The following is a 13,176-nucleotide window of genomic DNA, read 5'->3' on the forward strand; positions in this document are numbered from 1 at the left end:
AAGATGTTATGATATGACCCTAAGGAGAGCTGATCCGAGAGGCACGCAGGCCTGTGTGAGGATTTGAGGGAGTGTGGAACAGAGCTTCTGTCTACATACAGGTCCTTCTCAAAAAATGTGCTTATTGTGATAAAGTTCATTATTTTCTGTAATGCACTGATAAACATTAGACTTTCATATATATTAGATTCATTACACACAACTGAAGTAGTTCAAGCCTTTTATTGTTTTTAATATTGATGATTTTGGCACACAGCTCATGAAAACCAAAAATTCCTATCTCAAAAAATTAGCATATTTCATCCGACTAATAAAAGAAAAGTGTTTTTAATACAAGAAAAGTCAACCTTCAAATAATTATGTTCAGTTATACAATCAATACTTGCTCGGGAATCCTTTTGCAGAAATGACTGCTTCAATGCGGCGTGGCATGGAGGCAATCAGCCTGTGGCACTGCTGAAGTGTTATGGAGGCCCAGGATGCTTCGATAGTGGCCTTAAGCTCATCCAGAGTGTTGGGTCTTGCATCTCTCAACTTTCTCTTCACAATTCCATTTTTGGTTCTTTTTTAAACACAGCTAAGGTTTTTCTTTACCTTGCTGACGGTTTGGTTTGCGGCTGCAAACATGATATTTCATAAGATGTTTGCAGCTGCAAACGAAACCATCAGCAAGGTAAAGAAAAACCTTAGCTGTGTTTAAAAAAGAACCAAAAATGGAATTAGAAGACAAACACAGCAAGAACTTACAAAAGATTTCTCTTCACAATATCCCACAGATTCTCTATGGGGTTCAGGTCAGGAGAGTTGGCAGGCCAGTTGAGCACAGTAAGACCATGGTCAGTAAACCATTTACCAGTGGTTTTGACACTGTGAGCAGGTGCCAGGTTGTGCTGAAAAATGAAATCTTCATATGCATAAAGCTTTTCAACAGATGAAGCATGAAGTGCTCCAAAATCTCCTGATAGCTAGCTGCGTTGACCCTGCCCTTGATAAAACACAGTGGACCAACACCAGCAGCTGACATGGCACCCCAGACCATCACTGACTGTGGGTACTTGACACTGGACTTCAGGCATGTTGGCATTTCCCTCTGCCCAGCCTTCCTCCAGACTCTGGCACCTTGATTTCCTAATGACACGCAAAATTTGCTTTCATCCGAAAAAAGTACTTTGGACCACTGAACAACAGTCCAGTGCTGCTTCTCTGTAGCCCAGGTCAGGTGCTTCTGCCGCTGTTTCTGGTTCAAAAGTGGCTTGACCTGGGGAATGTGGCACCTGTGGCCCATTTCCTGCACACGCCTGTACACGGTGGCTCTGGATGTTTCTACTCCAGACTCAGTCCACTGCTTCTGCAGGTCCCCCAAGGTCTGGAATCGGTCCTTCTCCACAATCTTCCTCAGGGTCCGGTCACCTCTTCTCGTTGTGCAGCGTTTTCTGCCGCACCTTTTCTTTCCCACAGACTTCCCACTGAGGTGCCTTGATACAGCACTCTGGGAACAGCCTATTCGTTCAGAAATTTCTTTCTGTGTCTTACCCTCTTGCTTGAGGGTGTCAATGATGGCCTTCTGGGCAGCAGTCAGGTCGACAGTCTTACCCATGATTGCGGTTTTGAGTAATGAACCAAGCTGGGAGTTTTAAAAAACCTCAGGAATCTTTTGCAGGTGTTTAGAGTTAATTAGTTGATTCAGATGACTAGGTTAATAGCTTGTTTAGAGAACCTTTTCAAGATATGCTAATTTTTTGAGATAGGGATTTTGGATTTTCATGAGCTGTGTGCCAAAATCATCAATGTTAGAAACAATAAAAGGCTTGAACTACTTCAGTTGTGTGTAATGAATCTAATATATATGAAAGTCTAATGTTTATCAGTACTGTACAGAAAATAATGAACTTTATCACAATATACTAATTTTTTGAGAAGGACCTGTAAACATCCAGGGGAGTTTGAGATATTTGGCCTTCCAAGGCCGATGTGGGAAGCCAGATTCAGATAAGAGCAGTTGTTTTGTTTGAGGCTAGAGCTTGTTGTGTCTGCCGTAAGTTCTCTCATTGGTCTCATGGACGACTCCCAACAGCTCAGTTGGAGGTCAGTTTACACTTCGCGTACAAATTTGGAAAGCTCAGCCAGTTTGCTGGTCAGAGCATCCAGCTCACAATTTTGCTCATATGACACATGAGTCTGAGTGTTAACAGCATGATATCCCTTCAGCTTGCCAATTCCCCCCCGACAGCTTTTGTAATTTGCTATACACCAGGAACACGCCCACAACAGGTGATTGTAGGAACAACCTTCCCCAGCTTCAGACAATCATCCTGCTACTTACAGAAACATGATTATCATGAGTTTAATTATATGAATATTTTATATGTCCTCCACGGTCAGCAGCGTCGGACACACGAGCTTTAACTCGCCCCAGGAATCCATCACGTATCACACTGAATGCATTCTATCAGGACAGGAGGGCTCTTCCTTGGCCCTTCTTTGGGTAGAGATCAATTGTATTTAGAGACCAGCTGACCAGATCCATGGTTGAAAAAATGAAAAAAGTCCAGAAAAACACAGGAAAACACTCTATATCAGTTTCCCGAGAAGCAATACAGAAACATGAAAACATGCACCATCAGACTGGAAGAGAGTTTCTAACCGCAGAGCTGTGAAATCTAAATCTGAAATCCTGTTACTGTTATTTCTGCCAGATTTTTTAAAATAAAGCTGCTCATATTTGTTCTGCACACCTGACTGTGTTTCTGTTTGATTTTCAGTATGAGGCGATGGTGGAGTACAAACACTGTCCCATTGTGAAGACGGAGTCAGGAGAGTTCATCCTGAGTGGGACCAAGAGGAGCTTCGGCTCTCTGAGGGAACTGATGCACTGTTACCAAAAGGAGGAGCTCCGTACAGAGGGACACACGTTTCAGCTAACCAGATGTTGTCCGCCTAGCCCAAAAGGTCATAAGTCAACATGTCAATCAATTAATACTTATTTATTTGGACTGTTTTGCCCTGCTTATTTTAAGAATTCTGTAATCCACCCGCTTCTAAAAACACAAGTCTTGACCCTTCTCCACCCACACACTGATGGTGATGAGCTACAATGTAGCCACAGCTGCCCTGGGGCACACTGACAGAGGCGAGGTTGCCGAGCACAGGCGGTACCAGTCCCTCCGACCACCACCAGCAGGCAAGTGTCTTGCCCAAGGACACAACATCAGCATTCTCTGGTCAGAGCCGGGATCAAATCCGCAACCTTCCGATTACTGGACTACCCGCTCTACCTGTTGACCTACTGCTGTCCCCCTATCTGGGTGTTTCTTCTCTGTGGCCGTCTACAAGTTTAGGTCCTCCACCACCTTCCTCACCCACGGTGTCCCACAAGGTTCTGTGCTGGGGCCTCTACTCTTGCTCCTCTATCTGCTTCCTCTTCAGCACATCCTGAGCTCCTTTAAAGGAATCTCCTACCATCTTTATGCGGATGACATCCAACTGTACGTCTCTTTTAAGCTCCATGAGATGTCTAAGCTGCAGCTGTTACACACCTGCTTAGACTGTTAAAACCTGGATGGCTGGGAACTTTCTGCAGTTGAATGAAGTTAAGACTGAGATCTTCATCTGTGCCCCAGACAAGCTGGTTCCCAAAGTCAGAGACTCTCTTGGTCAGCTTGCTTCCCACACCAAACCCTCTGTCAGTAATCTTGGTGTGACCTTTGACCCAGCTCTCGCCCTGGATTCTCATGTCAGTTCTCTTGTTCGCTCTTCCTTCTTCCATCTCAGGAACATTGCAAAGCTGAGTCCCATTCTGTCCTGCTCTGAACTTGAAATTGTTATTCACACCTTCATCTCCTCACACTTAGACTACTGTAACTCTCTTTTCACGTGTCTGAGCAGAACCTCCCTGAACCGTCTACAGGTGGTTCACAATGCCTGTGCTTGGCTTCTGACCAAGTCCTCCAAACACACCCACATCACCCCCCTTCTCCTCCAGCTCCACTGGCTGCCAGTCAACTTCAGGGTTCATTTCAAGATCCTGGTTCTGGTCTATAGGGCCTTACATGGACAAGCACCATCTTACATTGGTGATCTTCTTAGTCCCTACACCCCCAGCAGGTCCCTGAGGTCCAGTGATCAAAGCCTACTGGTTGTGCAGCGCACCAGGCTAAAGGTGACTGATCATTTGCTGCTGTGGCCCCCAGACTCTGGAACTCTCTCCCCCTGAGCCTGAGATCAGAGGACTCAGTGGTCTCCTTCAAAAAGCAGCTGAAAACTCACTTGTTCAAGCTGGCTTTGGTGTGACCTTTGGTTGATTCTTCATTGCTGCCTTCTCTTTGTTCTGCTCTTTCTACCAATTCTGCCTTTCCTGGGATCCACTGATTAACTTTTCTTATTAGTTTTCATTTTCCCTTTCCTCATATATTTTTATCACAATTTTCTCATTTCTATTAATTTTTGTGATCATATTTTAATTTGTCAATTTCAAAGTTTTTGATTTTTTTGTTCTTGTGAAGCACCTCGTGATTTTTATCTTGAGAGGCACTAAAAGTAATTTTTCTTCTTCTTAACACTACCCAACATTTAAAATAAAACTGAAACATTTCAAAACCACAGTAAAAACTGCAATAAAAATATGATTAAATGCAAAAATCAAAAAGCCCTGCGAAAGAAACTGAGTAATGTCAGTAGCCGTACTCAGCTCAAGTGGTAGTTTGTTCCACAGCTTTGGAGCTGCCACGGAGAATGAGCAAGACCCCACTGTCTAAATTTAGATTTTGGAACATGTAAATAGAAATGACATGAAGACCTTGTTTCTCTGCAATGTTTTTGCAATGAGAGACTGTCAAAGTCATAAGAAGGATGGAGACCATGAATACCTTTAAACGCAAACTTTAGAATCTTGAATTCATTGAAACACATTGAAACCTGTGAAGGACGTTTTAAAACTGGACATTTTTGAGCTGGATTTCTTTGTTTTTATCTCTTTTTAGATAAAACCAACCTGCTGGTTTGCAGAAACAATCAGGTTCCAGAGGTTGCTCTCTTCCCACTGCTTCACAAACACATCAGTCACATGGTTTTCCACAAGATCCGCAAGGAGGACCTCAGTTTCGTAAGACAACACTTACTTTAGCTCTTCCTGTTTGTGTCTGTGTTGTTCATTTGATGTTAGATGTTCCTTCAGATCCGTTTTACCAGTGGATTTTTAATCCTAATTTGCACAGAGGCTGTAATCTGTGTGTTCCCAGCCAGTCACAAGGGCACTAACCTGAGTGTGAAGCCAAAATAAACAGGAAGCTCTCAGACCGTTTTTAGAAGAACTGTTTGTTGACATGAAGGAGTCCTGCAGGATGACTCAACTTGCTGGAGCTCTGCTGCGGGCTTGTTTTCATCTCGGCATGCTGGGAGACAAATGAGTCGGAGGAAAATGCACTAGTCATCAAACTAATTTAGGATCTGTTGTGTTTTCACTTTGAAAGCAGATAATAGAGACCAAACTCCTGCTTGGCCTTGAAGATGGTTAAAAGCTTTACTTTGGCGCCCCCTTGAGCCCATGTTTTCACCAGTTAGGTCCTGGAGGATATTTTTATTTGGAGACAGGAAGTCTGGTCTTCCGTGTGAATCAGATTCTGTCGGCTGAGGTCAAGCCTGCTGGCCACACAACAGTTAATTTAGTCTGTGGGATGGATGTTTCCACACCAGGAAATCTCTTTTTTATCTCTGTCATTAAAATTAGATTTGGGTTAAAGGAAAGTCAAGAGAGCCAGATTACCATCACAGCTCATAGTTATATTTTGCTTTACTGCATGAAAAAAAAGTGAGTTTTGACTCTACAGGTTCTTCTTTAACATTTGTGTAAGTGGAAGTTTGTGTTAAAGATGCTAACTCGTACCAAAACCCAAAACAAATCAGAAGTTTTCCAGATGTTTTACGAGCTGGGACCTGGAGTCGCGTAAAACTGAGAAATAATATCAGAGCCGAACCTGGAAAACCCCCAATGTTAAAAATTTTAAAGTACAAATTCTCTCTCTCTCTCTCTCTCTCTCTCTCTCTCTCTCTCTCTCTCTCTCTCTCTCTCTCTCTCTCTCTCTCTCTCTCTCTCTCTCTCTCTCTCTCTCTCTCTCTCTCTCTCTCTCTCTCTCTCTCTCTCTCTCTCTCTCTCTCTCTCTCTCTCTCTCTCTCTCTCTCTCTCTCTCTCTCTCTCTCTCTCTCTCTCTCTCTCTCTCTCTCTCTCTCTCTCTCTCTCTCTCTCTCTCTCTCTCTCTCTCTCTCTCTCTCTCTCTCTCTCTCTTTTCTTTGCGCTGTAATTTAATGAAGTAATCTTCTATTCCAGAATGAAAGCCTGGGTAGAGGGACGTTCACCAAGATTGTTCGTGGTGTGAGGAAGGAGCTGGGAGACTACGGGGAGGTTCACCAGATCGATGTTGTCATTAAGATTCTGGACAAGGCTCATTGCAGCTTTTCTGAGGTTTGCCTCATGAATAAATGAATGAAGTCAGATATCATCATCAATAATAAAATCATGATGGTTTATGGGCTCAAATTAAAACTCTCTTCTCCCTCTCTTCCCCCCAGTCCTTCTTCGAGGCTGCCAGCATGATGAGCCAGCTTTCCCATAAGCACTTGCTTCTCAACTATGGCGTTTGTGTTTGTGGAGATGAAAGTAAGATCCTAAAACAAACACATCGACACATAAGTTGATGTTTATAGTTAGGTGTTTCACACCTGATTTAAATCGGTCTTTAATGGATTCTGCAGAAGTTGACCTGCTAATAGTCATTTAGCCGTTTAAATCAGACGAGTTAAAGCAACGAAACGTCTTAAACCTGCAGAACAGTGACCCTCAAGGACCACCGGTTACAATATATGGAAAAAACTAAGACATATCGTCATTCAGGTGGTCAAATATCCTAACAGTGCACAGTATCATTTTATTTAGTGCAGACTAAGCAAACATGATAATACTGAGCATGAGGGTTGAGTTGTGTCTCCTGTTTCCTGTCAGACATGATGGTGCAGGAATACGGTAAATTTGGCTCGTTGGACATCTACCTGAGAAAGAAGAAAAACTCTGTAAACATCACCTGGAAGTTGGAGGTGGCTAAGCAGTTAGCCTGGGCTATGCACTATCTGGTAAGACGTCACAAATTAGAGACGACTCCTCCTTTAGCGCCTAAATAAACCCAGATGTGAATTGTGGACCGTCCTGATGTTCCTCTGGTGTCTCTGTAAAGGAGGATAAACACCTGGTTCATGGAAACGTTTGTGCCAAGAACGTTCTCCTGATAAGAGAGGAGGATCGGAGGACGGGGAGTCTGCCCTTCATCAAGCTGAGTGATCCTGGTATCGGCATCGCTGTCCTGCCCAAGGAAGGTGATAAACGCAGCTTCGTTTTCTGACCTCTAGTGCTGTGAGACAACACATCAAATCAGGTTTTTCTTCTTCCTCTACCATGATCTCTCAGTTCTGGTGGAGCGCATCCCCTGGGTGGCCCCCGAGTTCATCGAGAACCGAAACAATCTGAGTTTAGCCACAGATAAATGGAGCTTTGGGACGACTCTGTGGGAGATCTGCAGTGGGGGGGACAAACCCCTAAGCACGCTGGACTGCTCAAAGGTCACGACCACAAAATCACTGAGTCAAGTTTAATTATGGAATATTTTTGCAATGAAGCTGACACTTCACTAGTTACTGAATCTTGCTGAGGATGTGGCTGCTTTATTTCACTCTCGATGTTTAGGATTCATGCAGCAATTTTAAAGTTCTGTGAAATTTGAGTGTTGAGAAGTAACCAGAACTGATGAAACTTCTGTTTTCTCAGGCTAAAATGGAACAAATCAAATGAAAATCATATTTAAATTAATGGTGAAAAAAAAATCACGTTTATTTTTGTTTCGCCATTTCAAAGATAAGTAGGTTGTTTATTGACACAATGATTTTTGGGATTAGGAAGTGACATCATCACTTTGAGCGTATGTTTACAGTGAGAAATCTACACTTAAGGTGTTGATAGTACTTGACAGATCTCAGCTTTCAGATTGGACATATAAAACTGTAAGAACCATTAATATTGAGCTGATGAATTTCTCTCGCCTGCCCAGAACATTTGTAGAATGTTCCAACTCAACTTTGTTCTGTTTATTTTCTAACACACAGAAGAACCTGTTCTACGAGGACCGCCACCAGCTGCCGGCTCCCAAATGGACCGAACTGGCTAATTTAATCAACAGCTGCATGGACTACGAGCCGTTACACCGACCCTCCTTCAGAGCTATTATCAGAGATCTCAACAGCCTCTTCACTCCAGGTGGGAGACGACTACACTCGTGGAAACAAACTCCTCACTTTGGGTCTTGTAAGCAGGTCTTTTTTATTGTGATGCTGCAGATTATGAGCTGCTGGTGGAGAGCGACATGGTGCCCGGCAGGATTCGAGAGCTTGGCTTCCCCTGGGCCTCCGTGAGCCAGGAGCCTGCTCAGTTTGAGGAGAGGCATTTGATTTTCCTCAAGCAACTGGGCAAAGTAAGACACACACACACACACACACACACACACACACACACACACACACTACTGGTGAAAGGTCTGGAGATATCCACCACTCTAATAACATTTCAACCGAGCTGTGAATGAAGGAAGTTTGGCTCCTTCGGTCTTCAGGGGAACTTCGGCAGCGTGGAGATGTGCAGGTACGACCCTCTGCAGGACAGCACGGGGGAGGTGGTGGCCGTGAAGAAGCTGCAGCACAGCACCGCCGAGCACCTCCGCGACTTTGAACGGGAAATAGAAATCCTCAAATCGCTTCATCATGAAAATATTGTCAAGTACAAAGGAGTGTGTTACAGTGCAGGTAGGTCTGGCTACTGGTGATTGAAAACTAGAGTGGGTTTATTCATTTATTAGAGCTGTCTCTGGATGGGGTGAATGAAATAGATCTGTGTATGTCGTTATTAGTCATTTAAAGTGTAAGTTCTCTACTGCTCCTCCCCCTGCAGGACGAAGAAACCTCCGTCTGATCATGGAGTATCTCCCATTCGGCAGCTTGAGGGATTATCTCATCAAACACAAGGACCATATTGATTCACAGAAACTGCTGCACTACGCATTGCAGATTTGCAAGGTAGCTTTAGAGGCCCACCGGAGCGCGTTCTGGAGCTGCGGTCCAGCATAACCAGTGCTGACTGTGTCTTCCAACAGGGTATGGACTACCTGGGCACGAAGCGTTACATTCACAGAGACCTGGCTACCAGGAACATCCTGGTGGAGAGCGAGATGAGGGTGAAGATCGGGGATTTTGGCCTCACCAAAGTGCTGCCACAGGGTAAAGAGTACTACACTGTCAGTGAGCCTGGGGAAAGCCCCATCTTCTGGTAAGAACCACACTATGGTTCCTAGCTCTTTTTGATATGAAGGCAGGGAATTCGCGCTGAATGTTTCTGACCCCGGCCTTTCCACCGGATGTGTAAGCAGCGTGTCATTTAATATGGTCCCTTCCCACCGGGAACGTTTCAGATGTGAAACGGCAGCGAGAGCGTTCCACATAGCTGGTGCTGCAATGTCACCAAATCATCAATTTCAAGATGACACGTGTAGGGAGACGGACGACAGCATGTGTCCAAAAAGTCTTTGGCTCGTTTTCTGTTACCTCGGCTACAGAGGTTTCACAGGTAACGGAGTACTGCTTTTACTAGTTAAGCAACCGTAAATCTGCACATGGCTTTTATTTTGAAAGTTTCTGGACGTAATTCCACTGCTTCCGTGTTTGACTTCCTGTCTGGCTCGATGTGAACCACTGGGGTTGACTCGTTCTGGAAGCGCAGCGTGTAAAATTACTCCCAGAAATGTAAATTAGGTGAAACGATGCATCTGGGACTCGTCCAAAACACAATGTTTCACGCCTCGTGGAAACACACTCATCCACTATAACGGTGGCTAATTGGTGCATTCTACTCTTCACAAACGTTACACGATGCTTACACATCTGGTGGAAAGGCCCGCGACTCATCCTGATATCTTTAAACCTGATGCTGTTTGTAAAAGTGTTGCGTGTTTCCCAGGTATGCTCCAGAGTCGCTGACAGAGAGCAAGTTCTCCGTGGCGTCGGACATCTGGAGTTTTGGCGTCGTCCTATATGAACTGTTCACCTACAGCGAAAAGAGCTGCAGCCCCCCAGCGGTGATCCATCTTTACTAAACTACTGGTTTCTTCCATTTACTGGTTTTGTCGGAAGAATATTTGCGGATCTGTGCTTTATTACCAAGCTTTATTTTCTGATCCTGGACACTTGTGTTGTAGGTTTTCATGGAGAAGATGGGGAACGAAAAGCAAGGCCAGATGATCGTCTATCACCTGATCGATCTGCTGAAAAGCGGGTACAGGTTGCCTGAACCGGACGGTTGTCCAAAGGAGGTTTGTAACTCTTCTCTTCAAAGCTATTTTTATTTGAATGTGGATTACATCAGCATGACCAGTTTGGATTCCCATTCCTCAGATTTATAGGGTCATGTTGGAGTGCTGGGGCAGTGACCTGATGCAGCGGCCCACATTTAAGGTTTTAATCCAGCGAGTGGAGAGCGTACGAGATAGCGAGGGTGGATGAGCGCCGACGACTCCTGACCCTTTGACCCGTCCGTGTCGACGTCCATGAGTCAGTTTTTTTCTACAAATGACGTGAACAAAGCGGGAACACTACAGCCACCTCCAACACCAGAGACAATATTTCTGCTTTCAAGGACTTTAAATTGTAAAATAACTTATTTCATTTGTTTTGTTCTTTGTGATTTTGTTGGAATAAGCGGCTGTTGCTGCTTACTCATCTAAAATATAGGTTTTATTTTTTGTAATAATCCATCTGTGGATAATCTGGTTGCACTTGAAACCAGGAAGAGACCAGTGCTTCTCTTATAAGAGTCAAATTCTGCAGGTTTACGTCTATAAAACTTAATTAGGTTTGATTTGTTCTGATAAATAAAAAAAATTAATCCTCTGTTCGACCAAAAAGAGACCCCGCCCCCCCACTGTTGTACTTTGTTACAGTGGGGAAAAAACAGCTTAGTTTAAATTTGTCATTTTCTACAATAATTTTATATTCTAGTTGAGAAATTTACTGATTTGTTTGTTTACATCTTTTTATACAAAAAAGGAGAAAATGAAAGATTCCAGATAAAAGCTGTTTTGTTCTCATGCCTCACTGTAACAAAATCAGAATGTGTTGTTTTTATTTTAAATGTTTAGATTTTACTTCAGTATAAAATGTTTTATGTTACAGGACAACAACGTCCATATTAAAAATCGTATGATAAACCAGGAAGTGCTGTCAGCAAAGTTTATTAAAACACATGATTTGTGCTTGTGTCTGTTACAAACGTGGGTATCTCAGTAGTGTCCGCTTGTGGATGGGTGATTTTTAACGGAATTCCATTATTTTGCTGTACTTAAGTCTTTGTGTACAAAAGTGTGAGTTACTGAGTTCAGATTTTAGAAAAATAATGTTTTTTCTGACTGAAGTTTTCTAATTTTTCCAATAACAGCAGTTTAAAAATAAGGATAAAGTGATTAAAGCTAATTTATTTGTTCTCAGTGCCTTGTTTGCTTTAAGAAATCATTCACATGCTACTGTTGGTGTTTAATGACACAGTTGAGCATATCTGTTATATTTAGGTCCAGGATTTAAAGTTTCATATTTTACCATCAAACCTGGTAAAAATATATTTTTATATACCAAGATTTCTATAAAAATATTTTTATATTAAGTGTTTAGAAAAGCCTTTATTACATCTGTAAAATGACAGCAGTGCACATTAATGTAATGATTAAAGGATTTGATGGTTAAAACTTTCACTGTGTTTATGCTCTTAATCCTAAAAGGGTAAATATAAAATTCCATGTTTGATTTTAACGTTTAAACTTCCTGTGAAAATAATTTCCACATGAATAAAGTGATCTTTGTTTTAAAGGTCAGATGTGTTGTCCTGGAGGGGCATTGGTAGATGATCACATCGCAGCAGCTTACTGTGTGTTAATGTCTCATAAGGACGCTGCTGAACATTTCACCTGAACTCTACTTAAACTTTATTCCAAGATGACAAGAAAGATGACAAGCATGACGTATAGAACATAATCTGTTTAATAAAATCTCAGATGAATCAGGAGGATAAAGAAACGGGCAGATGCTTGATGCTGGACTGGTGTGTGCACCCCCCTCCAACCCTGAATCCCACCAGCCTTCAGCATCGACTCAACACAAGCGTCCAATGTCGTTCTTCGTGCATCCCTCATTACAGCACATTCCTGCCACGCCCAGAGAAAAGTTCCTCTTCTTCTTGCTTGATCCGAACCAGCTGGCTGCATCTCGGGTCTCCTGCCCGCCTAACACTGCGGACCCACCCGGTGGGTCCAGGTCGCCGAGGGAGGGCTGCTGCCTGTCGCTTGTGGCTCTGTAAAGAGTCAGGAGGTCTGCCAGGGAGTAGGAGGAGTCAGCAGGGAGAGTAGACTGGTTCTGTCGGAACTCCGCAGCACGCTGTCTGTCATCCGCTGGGACATCCCCGAGGGAACTCCACTGGAGCAGGTCTGCAGAAGGGAACAGGTGTTTATCTGGCTCATGTTTCTACTGCTAAAGAGGATTGATAACAGGAAAAGAGCTGAAACTTTCAAATATTTTAAAAGTCATTTTGACTTAATTTGTCAAAATGATCTCACACGGAGCCCCTAATGATAAACTCACCTAACTCTCCCTCTGTGGATCGTTTCCACCGCGAGCCGCCGCAGGTGAAGATGACCGCTCTGATGAACTCTCTCCCACACAGCTTGACGCCGTAGTCCCTGGGCACGATCATTCTGCTCATCACATCAGCCCTCACGCCGCTGCACACGCCCCCGACACATACCGCTGCCACGGCGAGGGTCACCCTCCAGAGCATGTTGCACTCAACCTGCAAAACGAACTTCAAACTGCTGCTTTAGCGCTGCACAGGTGGGTGAGCTGATCTCAGGTCTGCTCCTTGCTGCGGGGCGTTTAATCAGAGCTCGATCAAACAGCAACAACGCGTCTGTCTGCAGTTCCTCTGGTTCTCTCTCTTTGCCAGCGGGCACAATATTATATAGTTGAGTGGTGGACACGTGCATCAGCCCTCCCTCCCCGCATGGAACAATCACACACACACGTCATTTAGATTAATGGCAGTGACAT

General features: G+C 43.8%; 2 protein-coding genes across 2 annotated transcripts in view; one reads left to right on the top strand and one right to left on the bottom strand.

Moving 5' to 3' along the window:
* The window catches only part of jak2a (Janus kinase 2a), a 35,961-nt gene extending 24,669 nt beyond the window's left edge, over positions 1 to 11,292 (top strand). Inside the window, exons 10-24 of the mRNA XM_070552283.1 lie at positions 2,763 to 2,949; positions 4,980 to 5,101; positions 6,323 to 6,457; positions 6,565 to 6,652; positions 6,995 to 7,122; positions 7,224 to 7,362; positions 7,454 to 7,605; positions 8,146 to 8,296; positions 8,377 to 8,510; positions 8,649 to 8,838; positions 8,984 to 9,108; positions 9,186 to 9,358; positions 10,046 to 10,163; positions 10,284 to 10,397; positions 10,480 to 11,292. Coding sequence (XP_070408384.1) covers positions 2,763 to 2,949; positions 4,980 to 5,101; positions 6,323 to 6,457; positions 6,565 to 6,652; positions 6,995 to 7,122; positions 7,224 to 7,362; positions 7,454 to 7,605; positions 8,146 to 8,296; positions 8,377 to 8,510; positions 8,649 to 8,838; positions 8,984 to 9,108; positions 9,186 to 9,358; positions 10,046 to 10,163; positions 10,284 to 10,397; positions 10,480 to 10,587 — 2,064 coding nt within the window. The 3' untranslated portion in view covers positions 10,588 to 11,292. The remainder of the gene's footprint in view (positions 1 to 2,762; positions 2,950 to 4,979; positions 5,102 to 6,322; positions 6,458 to 6,564; positions 6,653 to 6,994; positions 7,123 to 7,223; positions 7,363 to 7,453; positions 7,606 to 8,145; positions 8,297 to 8,376; positions 8,511 to 8,648; positions 8,839 to 8,983; positions 9,109 to 9,185; positions 9,359 to 10,045; positions 10,164 to 10,283; positions 10,398 to 10,479) is intronic.
* An 804-nt stretch (positions 11,293 to 12,096) lies between these two features.
* rln1 (relaxin 1) lies at positions 12,097 to 13,051 on the bottom strand. Its single transcript, XM_070552284.1, has 2 exons — positions 12,712 to 13,051; positions 12,097 to 12,557 (listed from the first exon to the last, which is right to left on the bottom strand). Exons 1-2 carry the CDS (start codon positions 12,905 to 12,907, stop codon positions 12,226 to 12,228), a joined length of 528 nt encoding a protein of 175 aa, XP_070408385.1. The 5' UTR covers positions 12,908 to 13,051; the 3' UTR covers positions 12,097 to 12,225.
* Between the last annotated feature and the right edge of the window lie 125 nt (positions 13,052 to 13,176).

Source organism: Nothobranchius furzeri, chromosome 6, assembly GCF_043380555.1.
Source record: "Nothobranchius furzeri strain GRZ-AD chromosome 6, NfurGRZ-RIMD1, whole genome shotgun sequence".
In the NCBI taxonomy this organism is placed as follows: Eukaryota; Metazoa; Chordata; class Actinopteri; order Cyprinodontiformes; family Nothobranchiidae; genus Nothobranchius; species Nothobranchius furzeri.

What these genes read in the sequence shown, in the direction of transcription:
- rln1 (XM_070552284.1), bottom strand. Translation starts at nt 12,907, where the DNA reads ATGCTCTGGAGGGTGACCCTCGCCGTGGCAGCGGTATGTGTCGGGGGC. An exon ending in ATCCACAGAGGGAGAGTTAG is followed by an intron (nt 12,558 to 12,711) that starts GTGAGTTTATCA and finishes TCCCTTCTGCAG; the next exon opens with ACCTGCTCCAGTGGAGTTCC.